The sequence below is a fragment of the Anolis sagrei genome, chromosome 4 (assembly GCF_037176765.1).
Source record: "Anolis sagrei isolate rAnoSag1 chromosome 4, rAnoSag1.mat, whole genome shotgun sequence".
NCBI classification, from domain to species: domain Eukaryota; kingdom Metazoa; phylum Chordata; class Lepidosauria; order Squamata; family Dactyloidae; genus Anolis; species Anolis sagrei.
Genome location: NC_090024.1, coordinates 163,891,885 through 163,909,978, shown reverse-complemented (window position 1 = coordinate 163,909,978; position 18,094 = coordinate 163,891,885). Strand labels below are relative to the sequence as shown.

General features: G+C 40.0%; 1 protein-coding gene across 1 annotated transcript in view; it reads right to left on the bottom strand.

Moving 5' to 3' along the window:
* Positions 1–16,142, bottom strand: part of LRRC40 (leucine rich repeat containing 40) — a 31,371-nt gene extending 15,229 nt beyond the window's left edge. The window contains exons 1-10 of the mRNA XM_060773724.2: positions 15,798–16,142; positions 11,547–11,728; positions 10,113–10,186; positions 8,588–8,717; positions 7,875–7,998; positions 6,346–6,488; positions 4,069–4,241; positions 3,530–3,620; positions 3,375–3,420; positions 1,238–1,349 (exon numbers count right to left, since the gene is read on the bottom strand). Coding sequence (XP_060629707.2) covers positions 1,238–1,349; positions 3,375–3,420; positions 3,530–3,620; positions 4,069–4,241; positions 6,346–6,488; positions 7,875–7,998; positions 8,588–8,717; positions 10,113–10,186; positions 11,547–11,728; positions 15,798–15,957 — 1,235 coding nt within the window. The 5' untranslated portion in view covers positions 15,958–16,142. The remainder of the gene's footprint in view (positions 1–1,237; positions 1,350–3,374; positions 3,421–3,529; positions 3,621–4,068; positions 4,242–6,345; positions 6,489–7,874; positions 7,999–8,587; positions 8,718–10,112; positions 10,187–11,546; positions 11,729–15,797) is intronic.
* Between the last annotated feature and the right edge of the window lie 1,952 nt (positions 16,143–18,094).

Genomic DNA, 18,094 nt, shown 5'->3' with positions numbered 1-18,094 from the left:
AGTTTTGCCAAGTTCCCATAAGATGTACCTGTGAGAGCAGTGGGACAGAAAGAAGGGCCTTCCCAGGTGATTTCAAGGATTTCATATAAGGAGCTCCCGTGCTTCTGAAAGCCTGGACCTGGACTGTGTAAGAAGGCTATGTAAGTCATAGCCAGAACTTTGACTTGTGCCAATAAATAGCCTGGCAGCCAACAGAAAAATTGAAATAAGGAGGTTGTGTATCATATGTAGCAGCCCCAGTTAACAATCTGGCTGCAGTTCTTTGTACCAGATGAATTTTCTGAACAATCCTCAAAGGCAACCTTGCAAAAAGCATGTAATAGGGATACAAATGAGATGTAGTTCAAAACTGTGTCAGTAAAGCTACATCCAACATCTCAAGAAATTGGCAGAGCTGAAGCACAAGAATTAACTGTGCAAATGCATTCTTGGCCACCACAAAATCTGGGCCTCCATGCTTAGAAGTCCAGCCAAACAGGACACCCCATTCAGCAAGAGTTCAATCCCTGCAATGTCACAGTGGTAATTGATGCCATTTGATTGGCTCACTAGCCAACACACATTTTTGGTGCTTCAAATTTTAGCACTATTTCTGGATATGTTTGACCTGCTGATTCTAAAAATGGCACTATCAACTTTAGTTTTTGAGATACAGAATATATATCATGGCATCTACCAGCTGCCAGCTGCTTGCCCATAGACAACCATGACAACCATATCTAAAAAACTAGAGGTGTTGTGGTCTCTTCAATGCAATTTTTCAATGCCCCAAAGAATCCTGGGAATAGGCCCAAACATCAAGATATCAAGAATTCTTTTTGTTGGACTATGTAATAAATAAGGCATCCAAGGATGTGTTCCAGAGGCTAGCTGGACACACATAAAGGAAGATAAGCCAGGCATGCAGCCACTGAGGTTTTTCAGGCTTTATACATCAACATCTAAATTCAGGTCCTAGTTCAGTAGCCAAGAGGCAGCCAATATCTATTTGATGGATAACAATTAGGGTTTTTAAAAAGTTTTTTGGGGTTTCCCGTTACCCAACCCAGCCATAGTATTTGCGTATTTAAAGAGTAATAAGCTACACGGTGTCATGCATGCTGGTGAGGAAGCTGATGGGCAGGAGAGAAGAGGTTATGCTGTTGTCCTTTCATTCAGCTACTGTTAACAGATGGTACTGTTAAAACTGAAAACTTGCAATGTTCCTGTAAATCTCCCAATCATAAAATATTTCTACCTATAATCCAGTGTTTTCAGTGCAGTGATAGCATGCAGGTTGACCTCCAACTGACTTGGCAGGGTCATTGCTGTCACAGGCAATACTCCATTTGGTCTAGTTTCACTATCATCTAAAAATAAATAAAAGTAAATATGTTAATTATGTGAAATACATTAGAAAGTCTTTAAAATATTCAGCTCTCTCAATACATGTCTGCAATCCTACTGAGTGCAACCGATTAAAAAAGTATGAAAATCTGAAACAAAGCAAGGTGAATGCTACCTATTTTTAAAAAATAAAGTATTTGCCTTCTTGTGCCATTTTTCTTTTCTGCTGGTTGTTTTGTTTTTTACACAAACTGAAACGCTTACTTAAGTGTCATTCAAATCTCAAATTACAAGCTCTTTTTACTAGCTAAATAATGTTAGGCAATCTTGGGAGGACAGCAATGACCAATCTCAATAAAATAGTGAAGAGTAGAGACTCAAAAAAACCCAAGATTATAGCAACAAGACTTATTGATAACTGGCAAATAGAAGGAGAAAACGTGGAGGCAGTGACAGACTTGGTATTTCTATGTGCAAGGATTACTGCAGACGCAGACTGCAGCCAGGAAATCAGAAGACGCTTACTTCTTGGGAGGAGAGCAATGATCAATCTCGATAAAATAATGAAGAATAGAGACATCACATTGGCAACAAAGATCTGCATAGTTAAAGCAATGGTATTCCCTGTAGTAGCCTACGGACGTGAGAGCTGGATCATAGGGAAGGCTGAGCGAAGGAAGATAGATGCTTTTGAATTGTGGTGTTGGAGGAAAGTTCTGTTAATGCCTTGGACCGCGAGAAGATACAACCAGTCCATACTTCAGGAAATAAAACCTGACTGCTCATTGGAGGGAAGGATAGTAGAGGCAAAGATGAAGTACTTTGGCCACATAATGAGAAGACATGACAGCTTAGAGAAGACAATAATGCTGGGGAAAAAGGAAGAGGGGCTGACCAAGGGCAAGATGGATTAATGGTATCCTTGAAGTGACTGGCTAGACCTTAAAGGAGCTGGGGTGGTGATGGCCGACAGAGAGCTCTGGCATGGGCTGGTCCATGAGGTCACGAAGAGTCAGATGCGACTGAACAAATAAACAACAAGAGACATCACACTGACAACGAAAATCCACATATTTAAAGCAATGGTATTCCCCATAGTAACCTATGGATGTGAGAACTGGATCATAAGGTAGGTTGAGTGAAGGAAAATAGACACTTTTGAACTGTGGTGCTGGAGAAAAATTCTGGGAACGCCTTGGATCGCAAGAAGATAAAACCAATCCATACTCCAGGAAATAATGCCCAACTGTTCACTGGAGGGAAGGATATTAGAGGCAAAGATGAAGTACTTTGGCCACATCATGAGAAGACAGGAAAGCTTGGAGAAGATAATGATGCTGGGGAAAATGGAAGGAAAAGGAAGAGAGGTTGACCAAGGGCAATATGAATGGATGGTATCCTTGAAATGACTGTCTTGACCTTGAAGGAGCTGGGAGTGGCCACGGCCAACAGGGAGCTCTGGCGTGGGCTGGTCCATAAGGTCATGAAGTGTCGGAAGCGAATGAATAGATAAACAACAACAAAACGTTGGGCAATGACTGTACCTTATGTCTTATCAGAAAAGGAAACCATTACCTTTCCTGAATAAGGATATTTTCTCTTTTTGATAAGACTTAAGGTACAGTACTAAAAGACGTTCTAAAAGTAGCTTCATCCCAAAGAAGACTTGCCATTTTTCTGGAGAAAAGTAGGCCATTCTATTACAAAATGCTTAGAAAAGTTCTCAGATTTCTACAATGGTATGACATGCTGTTGGAGGAGCCACTGTATTATTCTCCATTCAGAGTTAGTTATGACTGTGCTCAGCAAATAGTGTCATTCCAATGGCCACAGCTTTCTACTTAGGTTCTGCAAAATAATTCTAAACATTATTTAAATATGTTATAAAATAGTTCCTTTTTACATGGATAAGAATAAATCAAATGTAATCAAACATAGATGAATGGAGTTTTTAGTCAGAAAGCAACTTTTGAAAGGAAGGCAATGGATCAGACAGCTATCCTGATATAATTATAAGTATTTCCCTTATCAAGAAAGAAAACACTTACCTTGTATTTTATTTCTGAGGTACTTCAATATTTCTAGTGTTCCTTTCTAAAATGGAAGGGAACAAAAGCACAGAAAAACTTGTCAATTACCACATGTTTGGATTTTAAAGAGGGAAGAAATAACTGCAGCTATTTTATCAATTATGTATGCTTACTTGAAGAATATCCCTTCGGATTGTTCTTAAAGGGTTTCCTTCCAAAGCTAGGAACTTCAGCTGTGAAAGGTTTCCAAGTTTACAAGGAAGGCTGCCAAGAGAAAACCCTCTTTTGAAAAATTACCTCAAATCAAAAGCACAATTTTAGAAGCAGGCCAAATTACATGGAATTTCATACTTCATAATTAGAAAATATTTCTTCCTGGTTATTCGTTTAGAAACAAATAGTATTATTTTTTAAAAGAAAAGTATATTCTTGATTCAAAATTCAGTAGTTATATAAACCTGGATTCATTATTCCAAAGCAATGAAGTCTATTACAGTTGGCATTCACTAGGGTTTGAATTCAGAAAGCCTCATGGATATCAAAATAGTCAAGTTCCTTTATATGCAACCGTGAAGTAAAATTGTTCCCCTTACATTAAATGAAAAAAATAAGGTGTGCCTTTTGGATTTTTATAGAATATTTTCAAGCCATGGATGGTCAAATCCATGGGCGCAGAAGCTGTGGATATGGAGGGTCAACTGTATAGTCTTACCTACTAATATCATTGTTGGACAGATCTAGTCGCTCTATGCCCTCTAGCAAAGCTATTTCATCAGGCACTGATTTCAGCTTATTTTCCCTAAGGTCCAATACACACAAGGAATTCAGGTGCTTCAGGTGTTCAGCTTTCAAAATTTCAATTTGATTTTCACCAACATGCAACTCCTTTGAATAAAAAGAAAATTAAATATAGCCATCAACTCTGTGAACATAAATAAGTAATACTAAAAATTCTTTTACATGTCAAAAAGGAAAAAAAATCTATTTACATATTTATTTAATTCAGGGATTCTAAGGCAAAGGCTGTGTAGTAATACTGCAGGGATTAGAAATCAGCAGAACTACTATATTATACATATTTATGATAACAGACTATACCAGTCATGGTAATATTCTGACAAAGTTAGGCGCCACAATCCCAACACCACAGAAAAGTAGTGTCATAATGGGTACAATGCATAGTTAAAGAAGTAACCTGCATTAGTGTTACTAATACTTGGATAATTTTAGCTCAATGTGCCTTGTGCCAGCAAATCCAGAGAGCAGGGTGAGTTCCCGTATGCCACCTCCAGTTTCTCATGTGGAGACATGAGAGAAGCCTCCCACAGGATGCTAAAACATCCAGGCGTCCCCTGGACAATGTCCTTGCAGATGGACAGAAGCAACCTGCAGTTTCTCAAGTCACTCCTGACATTAAAAAAAACCAATCACATCCATATTCTAAAAAAAAGCTTGTACAGACTAAGCATTCCTTTTTCAAAATGTTTGGGCCAGAAGTCTTTGGGATTTCAACATTTACTTCTTTTTTGGAATACTTTTATTTGCATATATGTACATAATGAGATATCCAACTCTAAACATGAAATTCATTAATGTTTTATACAAATCTTAAACACATAGTATGGTGATAACTTTATACATAATACTGTCAATAATTTGATACACGAAACCAAGTTTGTGGACAATGAAACATCAGAATGCAAAAGGTGTCACAGTCTCAGTCATCCATGTGGACAACATTTGATTTTGGAATTCCAGATAAGGGGTGTCTAATCTGTATACAACAGTACTTGTCACTAGAATCCCATTAAAATATATTCCCTCAAAGTACCATACAAGTTGTTAAATTAAAACACATAAACCAAGTATAAGATCTGTTCTAATCTACGGAAACCTTTGGTCCTCCAGATTTTGGCCTATAACTCTCATTGGTCTACAGCAGGCATGGGCAACCTTTGTACCTCCAGGTGTTTTGCACTTCAGCTCCCAGAAATTCCAGCTAGCTTACTGAGAGGAATTGTGGGAGCTGAAGTCCAAAACACATGGAGGGATGAAGTTTGCCTATGCCTGGTCTACAGGAAGATGACCAGGTGAAGACATGGACTCAACCTGAAGCTACCAGGAGAAGTGCTTAGCTCCAGGAACTATCTCACAGGTAGAGGGCTTCTTAACAGTAGAAACTCTCTTCAGGTGAAGGGGCTCTCTTCCAAAGAAAAGTAATCTAAAATGTCTGGACCTGAGTCTGTGAAGGTCTCAGCAAAAAGCCACTTAAATCACAATTATGGTTCTATAAAGTTATCAGGACTTGTCTGAAGTTAGACTTCATCAGCCATTCCTTTACAAAATATACCCGTGATTGCTTATCTGATTGATCTTGGACTGCATCTTATTTTTGTTCTGCAACTCTGCTTGTTATCTTCTTTATTCTGCTTACGTTTTGACTTTGGACTACCTGTGTCTCTACGCTTGTTTTCATTGGGTCTGAATTGCTCTAAGTAATGTGGCTATTTGCTCCTAGTTTAACTACTGACCCTAATGGAATTGTCAGGAGGTGTGTTGCTTTCCCAGTTCTGACCTTTAGGCTTACGCTGCTATGATTTCTACCAGAGCCTTTCTGATCTGAGAACAAGATAACACCTGTGTTAGTTTGCTTATGTCTGTTATCACAGACCTCCTACTCCCCAACAGTTAAGATAACACTCAAGTTTGTCCCTTTGGTATTTTAATTCCCCTACTTAGCATATTTGGAAACCTGCCAACCAAAGTGTGCTATAGCTCACAAAATTGTATGCCAAATAAAGCTTGTAAGCTTTATGGTGAAACTGGATTCTGTCATTTTCTCTGTCTAATATAGCTAGCTCTGTAAATATCGACATATGTCTATGCATTAAAGATAACTAAAACAACAAAAGGAACAAAATATGCATTTCAGATCCAGAGTCAACTAACGTAATGCATGACCATCAAAGCTACAAAGAGTTAGTCTTACTTTTAAAACTGTACATGAAGGAAGGTCTGGCAGGTAACGTAATTTATTTCTTCTTAGATAAAGCTGTTCTAATGACGCCATGTTGGCCAGTTCAGGAGGTATCGTTTCAAGGTAATTCTTAGTGCAATCAAGCTGTCTTAAATCTATAGGAACAGGTCAAGTGTAAACATCAGAATCAAAGTCAACAAAGTGCTTTTCATGATGACCACAGACAGTTATTTTATTTAAAGGTACATTTCTATAAGAAGCCTCAGGTATTAAGCAACCCACCCAAGTCAAATACAGTCATTCATAAATACTTATGCAAGATTGTGCACAGTTCTTGCATTTTGCATAAAAGCAAGCAAAGTGTAAGAAGGATGCAACATAAGGCTTGTAGCGCATAAAAGTCTATACAATGTTGCTAAGAGCTACCTAAATCCCCCTGGATTAGAAAACAATAGCTTGGAGCCTTTATTGTAAGCAGAGGCACATCCACTTACATAAGGCAAGGTGACCCAAGGGCCTCTTTCTAGCTACCAAAAAACCCAAAAAAACAAATAAAAAAACCCTGCACAGTCCTCTACCCCATTATCATATTCTGTTTCAGAAATTCTCCTAACATTTAGGAAAGCACATTCCAGGACATATTTTAATTTATTTATATCCTACCTTGCTCCAGGCCCGTAGCCAGGATTTCGTTTCGGGGGGGGGGGGGCTGAATTTTTTTTCAGGGGGGGGTTTCGGGGGGGCTGAGTTTCGGGGGGGGGGGCTGAGTCTGAGTGAAAGAGGGTCTAGCCTAGCAAACCTTTTGTATCATTACCCCAATACCCCCATGCATATGGGATATATTGAGTATGGTGATCGGATCATGATATGAATAAACATAACAGTTTAAATAATGCACCATTAAGGCCTTTTCGCGAACCACCATGAAAATTTCGGGGGGGGGGGCTGAAGCCCCCCGAGCCCCCCCCCCCTGGCTACATGCCTGCCTTGCTCCCAGCATAATAAGAACTGTGTACAAAACACAATAAAGTACAATTTTAAAAAATTATGTACAGATGTAAAACACAACCAAATAAAAACTTTAATTAAAAAAAACCCAAGGGTTTTAGAAACAAAAGTCTCCTTAAATAAAAGGATCTTTGCCTGCTGGTGGAAAGGCAGCGGGAAGGAGCCCAACTGGACCTCTCGAAGAAGAGAATTCCATAGTCTGGATAGCGACTGTCACCAGTGAAGAGGGAGGCATTTTGGCATTCTGTTCAGTTTTTACAATGTTATAAGCTAGACTTACAACCTCGTAAATGTTGTTATTCACATCTGTGACTGTGGCACTGTTGGGACAAAGGCAGCTCACCTTAAAAAGGGGCAACCACTCAACTACTGAAAGAGTTCTGAAGGATTAGCAAGCAGGATAATGAAAAATAAAAAAGGTGTTGAAACTTCTTTTAAAAGAATCATTACCAAAAAGAACAAAACCCCACACTAAGACAAAAAACCCAAAACAAAACACAAGCATATCAAGGTAGAATCCAACATTGTCTTACTTTTCATTGCACTGATCTCTGCTGGTAGACACTTCAACTGATTATGAGACAAATTAAGTTGCACCAAATTTGTGAGAAATGCAAAACTTGTAGGGATATTAGACACATGATTATTGGAAATATCCTGAAGAAATGAAGGAAAGAAAGATTGATTAACACTATCATTCTATGTACTCTTACTTTGAGATAGGCTTCATTGAATACCACAGTATAAATACGCATAAAACGTATTTTGCCAAAGGATCTGTGTACAGGCAGTCCTTGAGTTACAAACATATGACTTAGAAACGACTCACTGCTAAGAATGGGGGTGACAACAGGGGGTGAGAGAAATCTACCTCTAGGAAGGGTAATTCACTCCTGAAAGAGTTATCATGGGGAAAATGTGTCTCCACTTTATCACCAATCCCTGTTTCCACAAAAAGCCATTTTTTCCAATTATCGCAGGGGCAGAAAGAGGGGGAAAATGTTCTGAACAGGAGAACAAACAGCAAAACAAACACCACAGGAATGTTAACCCTCCCCTATGCTATCGAAAGCTAAAATGGCTGCAGTTACCCTTCAATAATGTTCCTGTTCCAACTTACATACAAATTGAACAAACCTACAGAACCTATCTTGTTAGCAACTTGGGGACTGACTGTACTTCAGGTACAGCTTGTCAAGAAGCCTGCAAATAAGTAGATGAATGAGTACAAAAGCCCTCCACTTACCAACTCTTCCAAGCTGATTAGCTTCCCAAACTCATCAGGCAAGTGACTTAATTCATTGTGTTGTAAAAGTAAACTCCTTAAATGCTTAAGTTGGAGAAGTTCCTCTGGTAAATCTGTCAGTTTATTATGACTATTGATAAAACAATCATGAGGAGATGTATTAGTATCAGGTTCCTGTAAAAACACCTGTCAGATTAAAAATGCAATGGAATACTTTCAAATAAGGTGGTTTTCCCAACCCATATTCACCTGCAGTTACAATGGTCAATGTAATCTACAGGATCCTCCAGAGAACAAGGCTGCTCAGACCTTGAATCTTATCAAACCCAAGAAAATCCCAACAATGGGAATATTTTTCAAGTTTACCATTTATGGAAGGCAGTCTCATGACATTTAGGACACCCTACAACAATATGATGCATCACAGACCTTTACTGAGCTAAATACAACTGGTGAAGCTCATACAAGTTTTCTTTGGAGCTGATTCTATGAAACCATATGAACCATATTCCAAACAAACATTCATGGGATTACACTAAAAGGCAACCAAGGCCCAAATCAGAGCTGGTTAACTACAGCACAATTGAGGGCTATTGTTCTGTCCCTGGGATTGTTTAGGGGCCACATGGATCGTCCCTAACTTCCCCATATCCAAATAATTCTGATTTTATAAATCAGATAGTTTTGATGTCTAGCAGTACACCCTAAAACCTATTTTAAAACAATTTGCTATTCCTGGATTTTTCCAAAAAAAAATCCCCCAATTTTAAAAAATTAATATTATAATATTTATATGCCGGTTTATCTCCCTCAAAGCAGCTTAATATAAAAGCATCAGTATAGCCATTTAAAATATACAAATGTACAAACATCAAAACAGGATTAAATATAAATATTAAAAATTCCCAGTTAAAATTATTAAAACAAATTCCAAGTGAAAAACCATTTTGTCCAGCAAAGGAACAGCCTGGGAGTCTGGAGAAGTCAAAGATTGCAAAGATTAGATGAATGTTATCCCAAGGCTGAACTCTGCCCAAAATCCAATTGTTAGACCAGCTGAAGAAATGAAGATTTCATAGGTCATTTATGCAAGTTTGATTTAACCGATGGGCCCAATTTACCAGGTACTGAACAGATTTGGGCCAAAACCTATTTTTGCACACCCAACCTTGTGCTACAGGCACAATGATCTAATACATTTGCGGCACATCTACACTTTTACAATAATCACTACTCTCAATACAAAGGACACTACACACCATGATTCAATGGAACCGGTCTGCTAACAGAAGTAGTTCTCCTAGCAAAAATAGGAAAAAGCTATTCCACTCATCCAAGCACAGCTCAAGGGCAAGAAAACCCCCTAAAAATAAATATTGGTGGCAAATAGGAACAGAGAAGGAGAATGTGTTACACAGTGTTGATTTTAAACCTACAGCTTACAATATTTTAGGGGGGAAAGATCTGTTTACAAACTGCCTTCATCCCTTAAACATTTTTCCTGAAAATTGTATAACATACCTACCTCACATTAAGTTTCTGAAGGTTTTCCAGTGATCCTACAGCCGAAGGAAGAGAGATCAGTTGATTATCGTGGACCTAAAATCAAGAAGACATTTATCACAACATTTATTTTCTCAGAATTTTAAGACAGACGTAGTGGCAGAAAGTCTGGACTGAAAATTCAAACATACAAGAGAAGCTTTTGCAATACATCCTAAAACAGAATCCCTCCATGTGTTTCTTTTTCTTCTATGTGTCATTTAAAGACAAAGCTAATAATAAGTGAAATCAAAGAATAGCACAGAAAATGAAACTGAAAAATAAAAGAACAAAGTCATACTAAGAATATTTTTTTCATTTACATCAGTGGTTCCCAAACTTTTTTTGACCAGGGACCACTTGACCAGGGACCACTCTACAACATTGGTACTAAAAGGGTTACAAATCAGTTTTTGGTCAATTTTAGATTCAGTTTGGTTATTTGGGGTGCTGATTCAGAAAATTACATTGGATAGACCACATCAGTTCTAGTTTCTGATACAGAATAAATACCACCCTGTAGTCACCATTTGCTTGCCCACAGAAAACCATATTTAATAAGCCTCGGCACTATAAGAGGGTTTTATGAGACCAGTTGCTCTCGTTGGAACAGTGTAATGGTGAGGCCATGAATCATATTTTATTTCTTATGGACCACTGGTGGTCCACGGACCACAGGTTGGGAACCACTGATTTAAATGTTACAGCAGTGGTTCCCAACCTTTGGTCCTCCAGGTGTTTTGATCTACAGCTCCCACAATTCCTGAAGGTTAGTAAGCTGTCAGGGATGTCTAGGGCCAAAGGTTGGGAACCACTGTCTTACAGGAACCTATCTTTATTCTTTCCCTTTTATTTCTTCCTCTGACACCAAATTTTACAATAAGGAAGAAATGCCCAGGAACACCTTTTTATTGTGAAGTAGATATACCTTTAACTAAACAGGACTTTAATAAAAAAGGAATGGTTTTACTTTAAATACCCAACACTCCACATTTCCTCTTAAGAATTTTGGAAATCCCTTTTATCTTCATCAAAGTCAACCATTATTACTATGCTTCTCTTCCACATCTCCTCTACAGCCATCACCGAAGCATTCATTTGCCATCCCGTAAGTGAAGCAAGGAACCAATCTAAGGTCAGTGGGTTAAGTAAGAATATGAACATGGGACTCTTTCATCAACACAATATCTCACCAATGTAAATATATGGCAAGTGGTTCCTTTGTGATGCTTACCACAATACTGCTTCCTGTGCTGAAAGTAACTAAGATGCTTTTTAAGGAACTATAAGGTGATTACATAGCCCTCAAATTCAAAATTCCCGATAGACTCACAGTACAGAAAAGATGCATGTTCCCTATTTCTCACCAGTACATTATACAACATGAAAGCAGTATTTCACATATTTGTGTACTCACATCCAACACAGTGAGTGCAGGCAGGAGCTGGAGATCATCAGAAAGACACTTCAGTTTGTTGGAAGATAAAATTAGTTTGGTGAGATCCGTTTGTTCCCACCACCGATCAGCACCACCAAAGGAAAGATTCTGCTGGGCCTCCTCGGGAGTATCCAAGTTGATCCTCCATACATGCAGAGGTACTACATACATAAAAATGATATGCACATATATAAATCACGGCACTAAAGAATCATGCTTCAACTGTCACTAGTGCTTCAATCTTTTGAAATCTTTCATTGAGGAAGCCTTCCAAGAAGAAAAGAAACACTGTCAACAAGTTCCTATATCAGGAGACATGTGATTGTGCACATCGCAAAATGTCATTTCCAATAGTTAAGTGGTCTGTTCCCAAAATAATGGGACTGTTTGAAAAAATATTAAACATAATGCAATTATAGTTTATCTCCTTGAAAATAGGCTCCTTGTAACCAAATACAGTAATTCAAGTGTTGCTATATAGTAATGGAGGAAGCCTTCACTTGAGATAACATTCAAAACCCTCATTGCAGCTGCCTGGACATTTTCAACTGTCCCAAAATAATGTCCTTTGAGGTGAGTTTGAGCTTGGGAAAAAAAGTGCAGGGAGCCAAGTCAGGGCTGTATCATGCATGAGGAAGTGTTAAGAATAGTTTTCAAACAATTAGCCACATTGTTCTCAGGTCTTGAAATTGAAGGACGCTGCTCCAGATTCCTCTGCATTTTTGCTTGTGACTGGATACAAAAACACACTTTGCTACAAAAAAAGCAGACTCATTTGAGGAAGGTCAAACTGCATGCCTGGATTCCCCCTCCATCTACTTCAACCCCCACTTTCCTTTCCTAGCTCTTCTGTGCTACAAAAAAAATCATTCTCATTAGTGTTGGGACAGACCATATGTCTGTCAGTGCTACCCTCCTAATTCACCTTGTAAATAGTAAATAACAAAGCCCCTGATATTGCCATTTCCATGTTGTTGAAGAGACAGATGTGCAGAAATATATGTCCTTGCAATGTGTCCACACACTGGAAAATATCTGGACACATCACTGATGACGTCCTTGGTCTGACAACTGAGGCCCCATCAATGCTGCTATGATAATGCAGATTGAGTTGTGTATATGGTCAGTGCAGACTCATACAGTTTGAGTCTGCATTTCAATCTGCATTATAATGGCAGTGTAGATGGGGTCTCCGAAATGGTTGTGGGGGGAGGACTATACCGCTTACAAGATGACTTCTGGTTGCTGTGATGCCTGAAAGGAAATCTGACTCCCCTTGAGAACTAAACATGTGAGCTGCGATGATGTAAATCTAACTTACATCATCATATCACGAGCAGAGCTTGCTAAACATTTTTTTTTGTTGGAGGCACATTTTTAGATATCATTTTGCGACAAAGTAATTCAGTTTTAATAGCAAACTGGAAGTTAAACCAACCCCTTATAAGAGATACAAACACATACATAAATTGTAATAACCAAATATACAGGGGCACCACATATGTCATTTACGTTGTTTTTTTTTTTAATGGCTCAAAAGTTTATCCTTGCGATTCATATGACATGTCTACACAGTGCAGTCACACACTAACATACAATATAGAGTTTAGAAAGCTCTGATCAAGAGGATACCAGCCTTAATTTATACAAAAAAAAAAATTAAGTATCCTGTCCTCCAATAACTACCCAGCTTTTTTTCTCATTTCTAAAAGGTACATTAATATCTTAATCATCCCTACTGTGATTGAAATGTCCCAAAGGGGTTCAAATGTTGAATGGATATCAGATGAGATTTTTTAAAACTTTACTGAATGTTTAAACTGTGTCGTGTTATCTATTTATTATGTTGTCGCCTGTTTTCTAATTTATCATTAAACATGTTTTTGGTGTGATGATTATGCTCATTTTTAGGATCTATAATGTTTTCCATGACATGTTTGTTCTCTCAATTGGGAGAAAAGTGGGCAATAAATAAATAAAATAACGCCTCTAATTTTTTTGCTTTTGATTTTGAGAGGAAGAAGAAAGGATATCCCAAGTGTTTTTTCTCTCCTTAATACCATTATAAAGAAGAATGGAAGTTTATTACACACACTCTCTTTTTTTCTTTTCTTTTCTTTTTAATGTCCCATTCACGTTTCCTGGTTTTTCCCCAATCCCCAACCCAAACCCCAACCCTAACTCAATCCAATACCCCGATCCATATCCTAACCCTATCCACACACACCCCTTTATGGTCCTTATCCTTGTAATGCTCACCCTTGAAAATTTTCAATAAAAATTGCTGAAACAAGAAGATAACAAGCAGAGTTGTAGAACAAAAAATAAGATGCAGTCCAAGATCAATCAGATAAGCTATCACGGGTATATTTTGTAAAGGAATAGGTGATGAAGTCTAACTGTAGACATGAGTCCTAGCAACTTTACAGAACCGGAATTGAGATTTAAGTGGCTTTTTGCTGAGCACCAGAATTATTTATTTATTTATTTATTTGCAGCATTTTTACCCCGTTCTTCTCACACACACCCCGGCGGGGGGCGGGGGCGGGGGGGGGGGGGGCGGACTCAAGGCAGCTAACAAAGGCAGCAATTCAATGCCACAAATCAATAACACAGTATAAAACCATAAATACATACAGAGTTAAAACAATAGCAATTAATTATAACCAAATGATTGTAACAGTCATTAAATTAAAAACAATACTCAGTCCACAAACCCATTGATAGAACAATAAAATCGTATCCTCATATAGTATATCATCTTGCCAATCCATTTCCAGTCAAAGTGCTGCTTTATGTTTATGTTTAGATTAAGCTGCAAGGCCATTCAATGCTAATCAAGCTGGACAATTGAAACATTCACACTTGTCTCAAGCAGACAAGAGTTCTTTCTCCCACCTTGGATGTTCCACTGATATATAAACTTCGCTTGCCTAGTTTCCAACTGGCCCCACAAACTCTGAGGATGCCTGCCATAGATGTGGGTTTGTTTTGTTTGTTTGGGCTTTTTTTTTTTTTTTTGGTCATGTCAGGAGTCACTTGAGAAACTGCAAGTTGCTTCTGGTATGAGAGAATTGGCCGTCTGCAAGGACGTTGCCCAGGGAACGTGTGGATGTTTTGATGTGTTACCATCCTTGTGGGAAGTTTCTCTCATGTCCCCGCATGAGAAGCTGGAGCTCATCCATGCTCTCCTCAGATTCGAACCTGTTGCTCTTCACTCTTGATGGCACAGGGGTTTAACCCACTACGCCACTGGGGGCTCCTATAGATGTGGGTGAAATGTCAGGAGAAAATGCTTCCGGAACATAGCCATACAGCCTGGAACACTCACAGCAACCTAGATTAATTTTCTTTGGGAGAGAGGCCCTTCACCTGGAGAGAGTTCCTACAGTTGAGAAGCCCTCTACCTCTGAGGTATTTCCAGAGGCGGCCCTAGGTAATTTTCAACGGTAAGCAAACAGTATTTTGCCCCCCCCCCCCACTAATTATTGATATATATTTTCTGTTCATCGTGAGAGTTCTGTGTGCCATATTTGTTTCAATTCCATCACTGGTGGAGTTCAGAATGCTCTTTGATTGTAGGTGAACTATACATCCCAGTAACTACAACTGACATACTGTCAAGGTCTATTTTCCCCCAAGAGCGCCCCTGGGCAAAATCAACTATACTGCGAATGCTTACTTTGCGTAATGGTTGAGTCGCCCCTGGGTATTTCCTAGAGCAGTGGTTCTCAACCTGTGGGTCCCCAGGCGTTTTGGCCTACAACTCCCAGAAATCCCAGCCAGGTTACCAGCGGTTAGGATTTCTGAGAATTGAAGGCCAAAACATCTGGGGACCCACAGCTTGAGAACCACTGTCCTAGAGCCTGGTAGCTTCAACTTGAGCCCATGCCTTCACCTGGTTTTGTCCCTGTAGGCAAACTTGGTCCCTCCAGGTGTTTTGGACTTCAACTCCCACAATCAGTAAGGTAGCTGGGATTTCTGGGAGTTGAAGTCCAAAACACCTGGAGGGACCAAGTTTGCCCAAGCCTGCTGTAGAATGAATGGAGCTGGACACCCTTTGAACTGCCTGGGAGTTTTGCAAGGCCTTTCGCCTTCTCTGCCTCCCCAAACTAGAACTCCAGCTCAATGGAGAGGCCACCCTCCCTCTGGAAGGCCGCAGGGAGGCGCTTTGTGATCTTTCCCCGAGACAAGGCCCAGGGAAGCGAGCGCCGCCGTCCCCCCGCTCACCTTCGCTCAGCTCCCGCCCGGAGAGGTTCAGCTGGCCGCTCTTCCGGGCCGCCCGGATCAGACCCTGCGGCACCGCCTCGCCGCTCCCCGCGCCGCGCTTGAAGCCGGACAAGGAGCCCGGCCCCGCCGCGCCCGCCCCACGCCTTCGCGAGCCCCGCATCCCCAAGCCAGCCTCAGTCGGCCTTCCTGCTCCAGGCTCGGGAAGAAGAAGGGAGGCGGGCCTGGCCGCGCGCGGAAGGAAGGAGGAAAGGGGGGAGGGTCCGAGGCTGAGGATGGGCCTGATCCCCAAGAGAGAGCCCGCTTCGGAGTGATTCAGCTGTGTGGAAGGGGCCTAGGATTCTGTCAGAAACCACGCCAATGCCTCTCTCTCTCTGCTAGGCATTATCTGCTTTGAACTGGAATATATGACAGTGTGGACTCAGGGCCCTTCCACACAGCCCTATATCCCAGAATATCAAGGCAGAAAATCCCACAATATCTGAGGGTGGATTCAGATAACCCAGTTGAAAGCAGATATTGTATTATTTTCTGCCTTGATATTCTGGGATATAGCCCACAGACTCAGGATCCTTGAGTTGGAGGAGACCTCGTGGGCCATCCAGTCCAAACCCCCTGTCAAGAAGCAGGAAGATCACATTCAAAGCACTCTTGACAGATGGTCATCTAGACTCTGCTTTAAAGCTTCCAAAGAAGGAGCCTCCACCATACTCGAGGCAGAGAGTTCCACTGCTGAACAGCTCTCACCATCGTTTGAAGCTATTGTTTTGCATCCTAGTCTCCCAGGCAGCAAAAAACAAGACCGCTCCGTCCTCCCTATGATTTTCCCTCACATATTTATGCATGGCCCTCATAATGTCTCCTCTCAGCCTTCTCTTCTGCAGGCTAAACATGCCCAGCTCTTTAAGCCACTCCTCATAGGGCTTGTTCTCCAGACCCTTGATCATTTTAGTCGCCCTCCTCTGGACACATTCCAGCTTGTCAACATCTCCCTTCAATTGTGGTGACAAGAATCGGACACACTATTCTAGGCGTGGTCTGACCAAGGCGGAATAGAGGGGTAGCATGACTTCCCTGGATCTAGACACTAGACTCCTATTGATGCAGGCCAAAATCCCATTGGCTTTTTTTGCTGCCGCATGACATTGTTGGCTCATGTTTAACTTGTTGTCCACAAGGACTCCCAAGATCTTTTTCACACATACTGCTATTGAGCCAGGTGTCCCCCATTCACTGCATTACATTTTTTTCTGCCTAACTTCCAGCAAACCTCATGAACTTTTCTGTGGCTGAGGGCATAGAGCAGGAATAGCCAAACATGGGCCCTCCTCCGGGTGTTTTGGACTTTGACTTCCTCATACAAATTCAAGGCTAAAGAACTTGTAAAACTACACACACACCCCCTAGGATTCCCTAGATTGAGTCATGGCACTTAAAGTATCAAACTACATTTCTTATACAGTTTATATGCATCCTCTGACTTAGCCCTTAGTTCCCTATTTCATATTGATTTCATTACATTGTACAGCCAGCCCCCAAGGTACAAACATCCATATTACAAACCACTCAAAGTTAAGAACACGGGTGAGACAACAGGAAATGAGAGAACTCTACCCCTCCAAGATGAATTGTTTGTTTGTTTTTCTTTGTTTAATACCCCTCCCTCTCTCCCTCATTTGATGCTGTACAAATCTAAGTCAGTTAAAATCCAATAAAACATATTCAAAGTTAAAATCCACAGCACCCCTGCCTAAATCTTAAAAACCTTCTTTCAATGCACTCCTGGAAGAGTCATTATCAAATAAAGATGTCTCAGTTGAAGCTTTCTCATCAATCCTTGTTTCCACAACAAGCCAAATTTCCCTTTGCTATCCAAAGCCTTTATATATACATATATGGTTGGAATGTCTGCTGCACGAAGTGTTCATTGCGGAGATTTTTATTTTATTTATTTATTTATTTATGATGTTTCTATCCCGGCTTTCTCGAAAACGAAGGTGACTCAAAATGGCTTACAAACAGGCAGCAATTCGATGCCTAACAATATATAATTAAAACTATATTGAAACAGAATTAAAATATATTCCATAAAACATTTTAAAACATATAAAACAAATGTTTTCATTGCTAATTTCATTATCCAAAAATTGTTGTCTGAGCCATTTCAATGTTCATTTTTGTTTAATTTCATGTTTGACTGTTGCATTAGATTCCGAAGGCTTGTTCAAATAGCCACATTTTCACTTTTTTTCCAGAAGGTCAAGATGGATCTAATATCTCTAGGGAGGGCGTTCCACAAC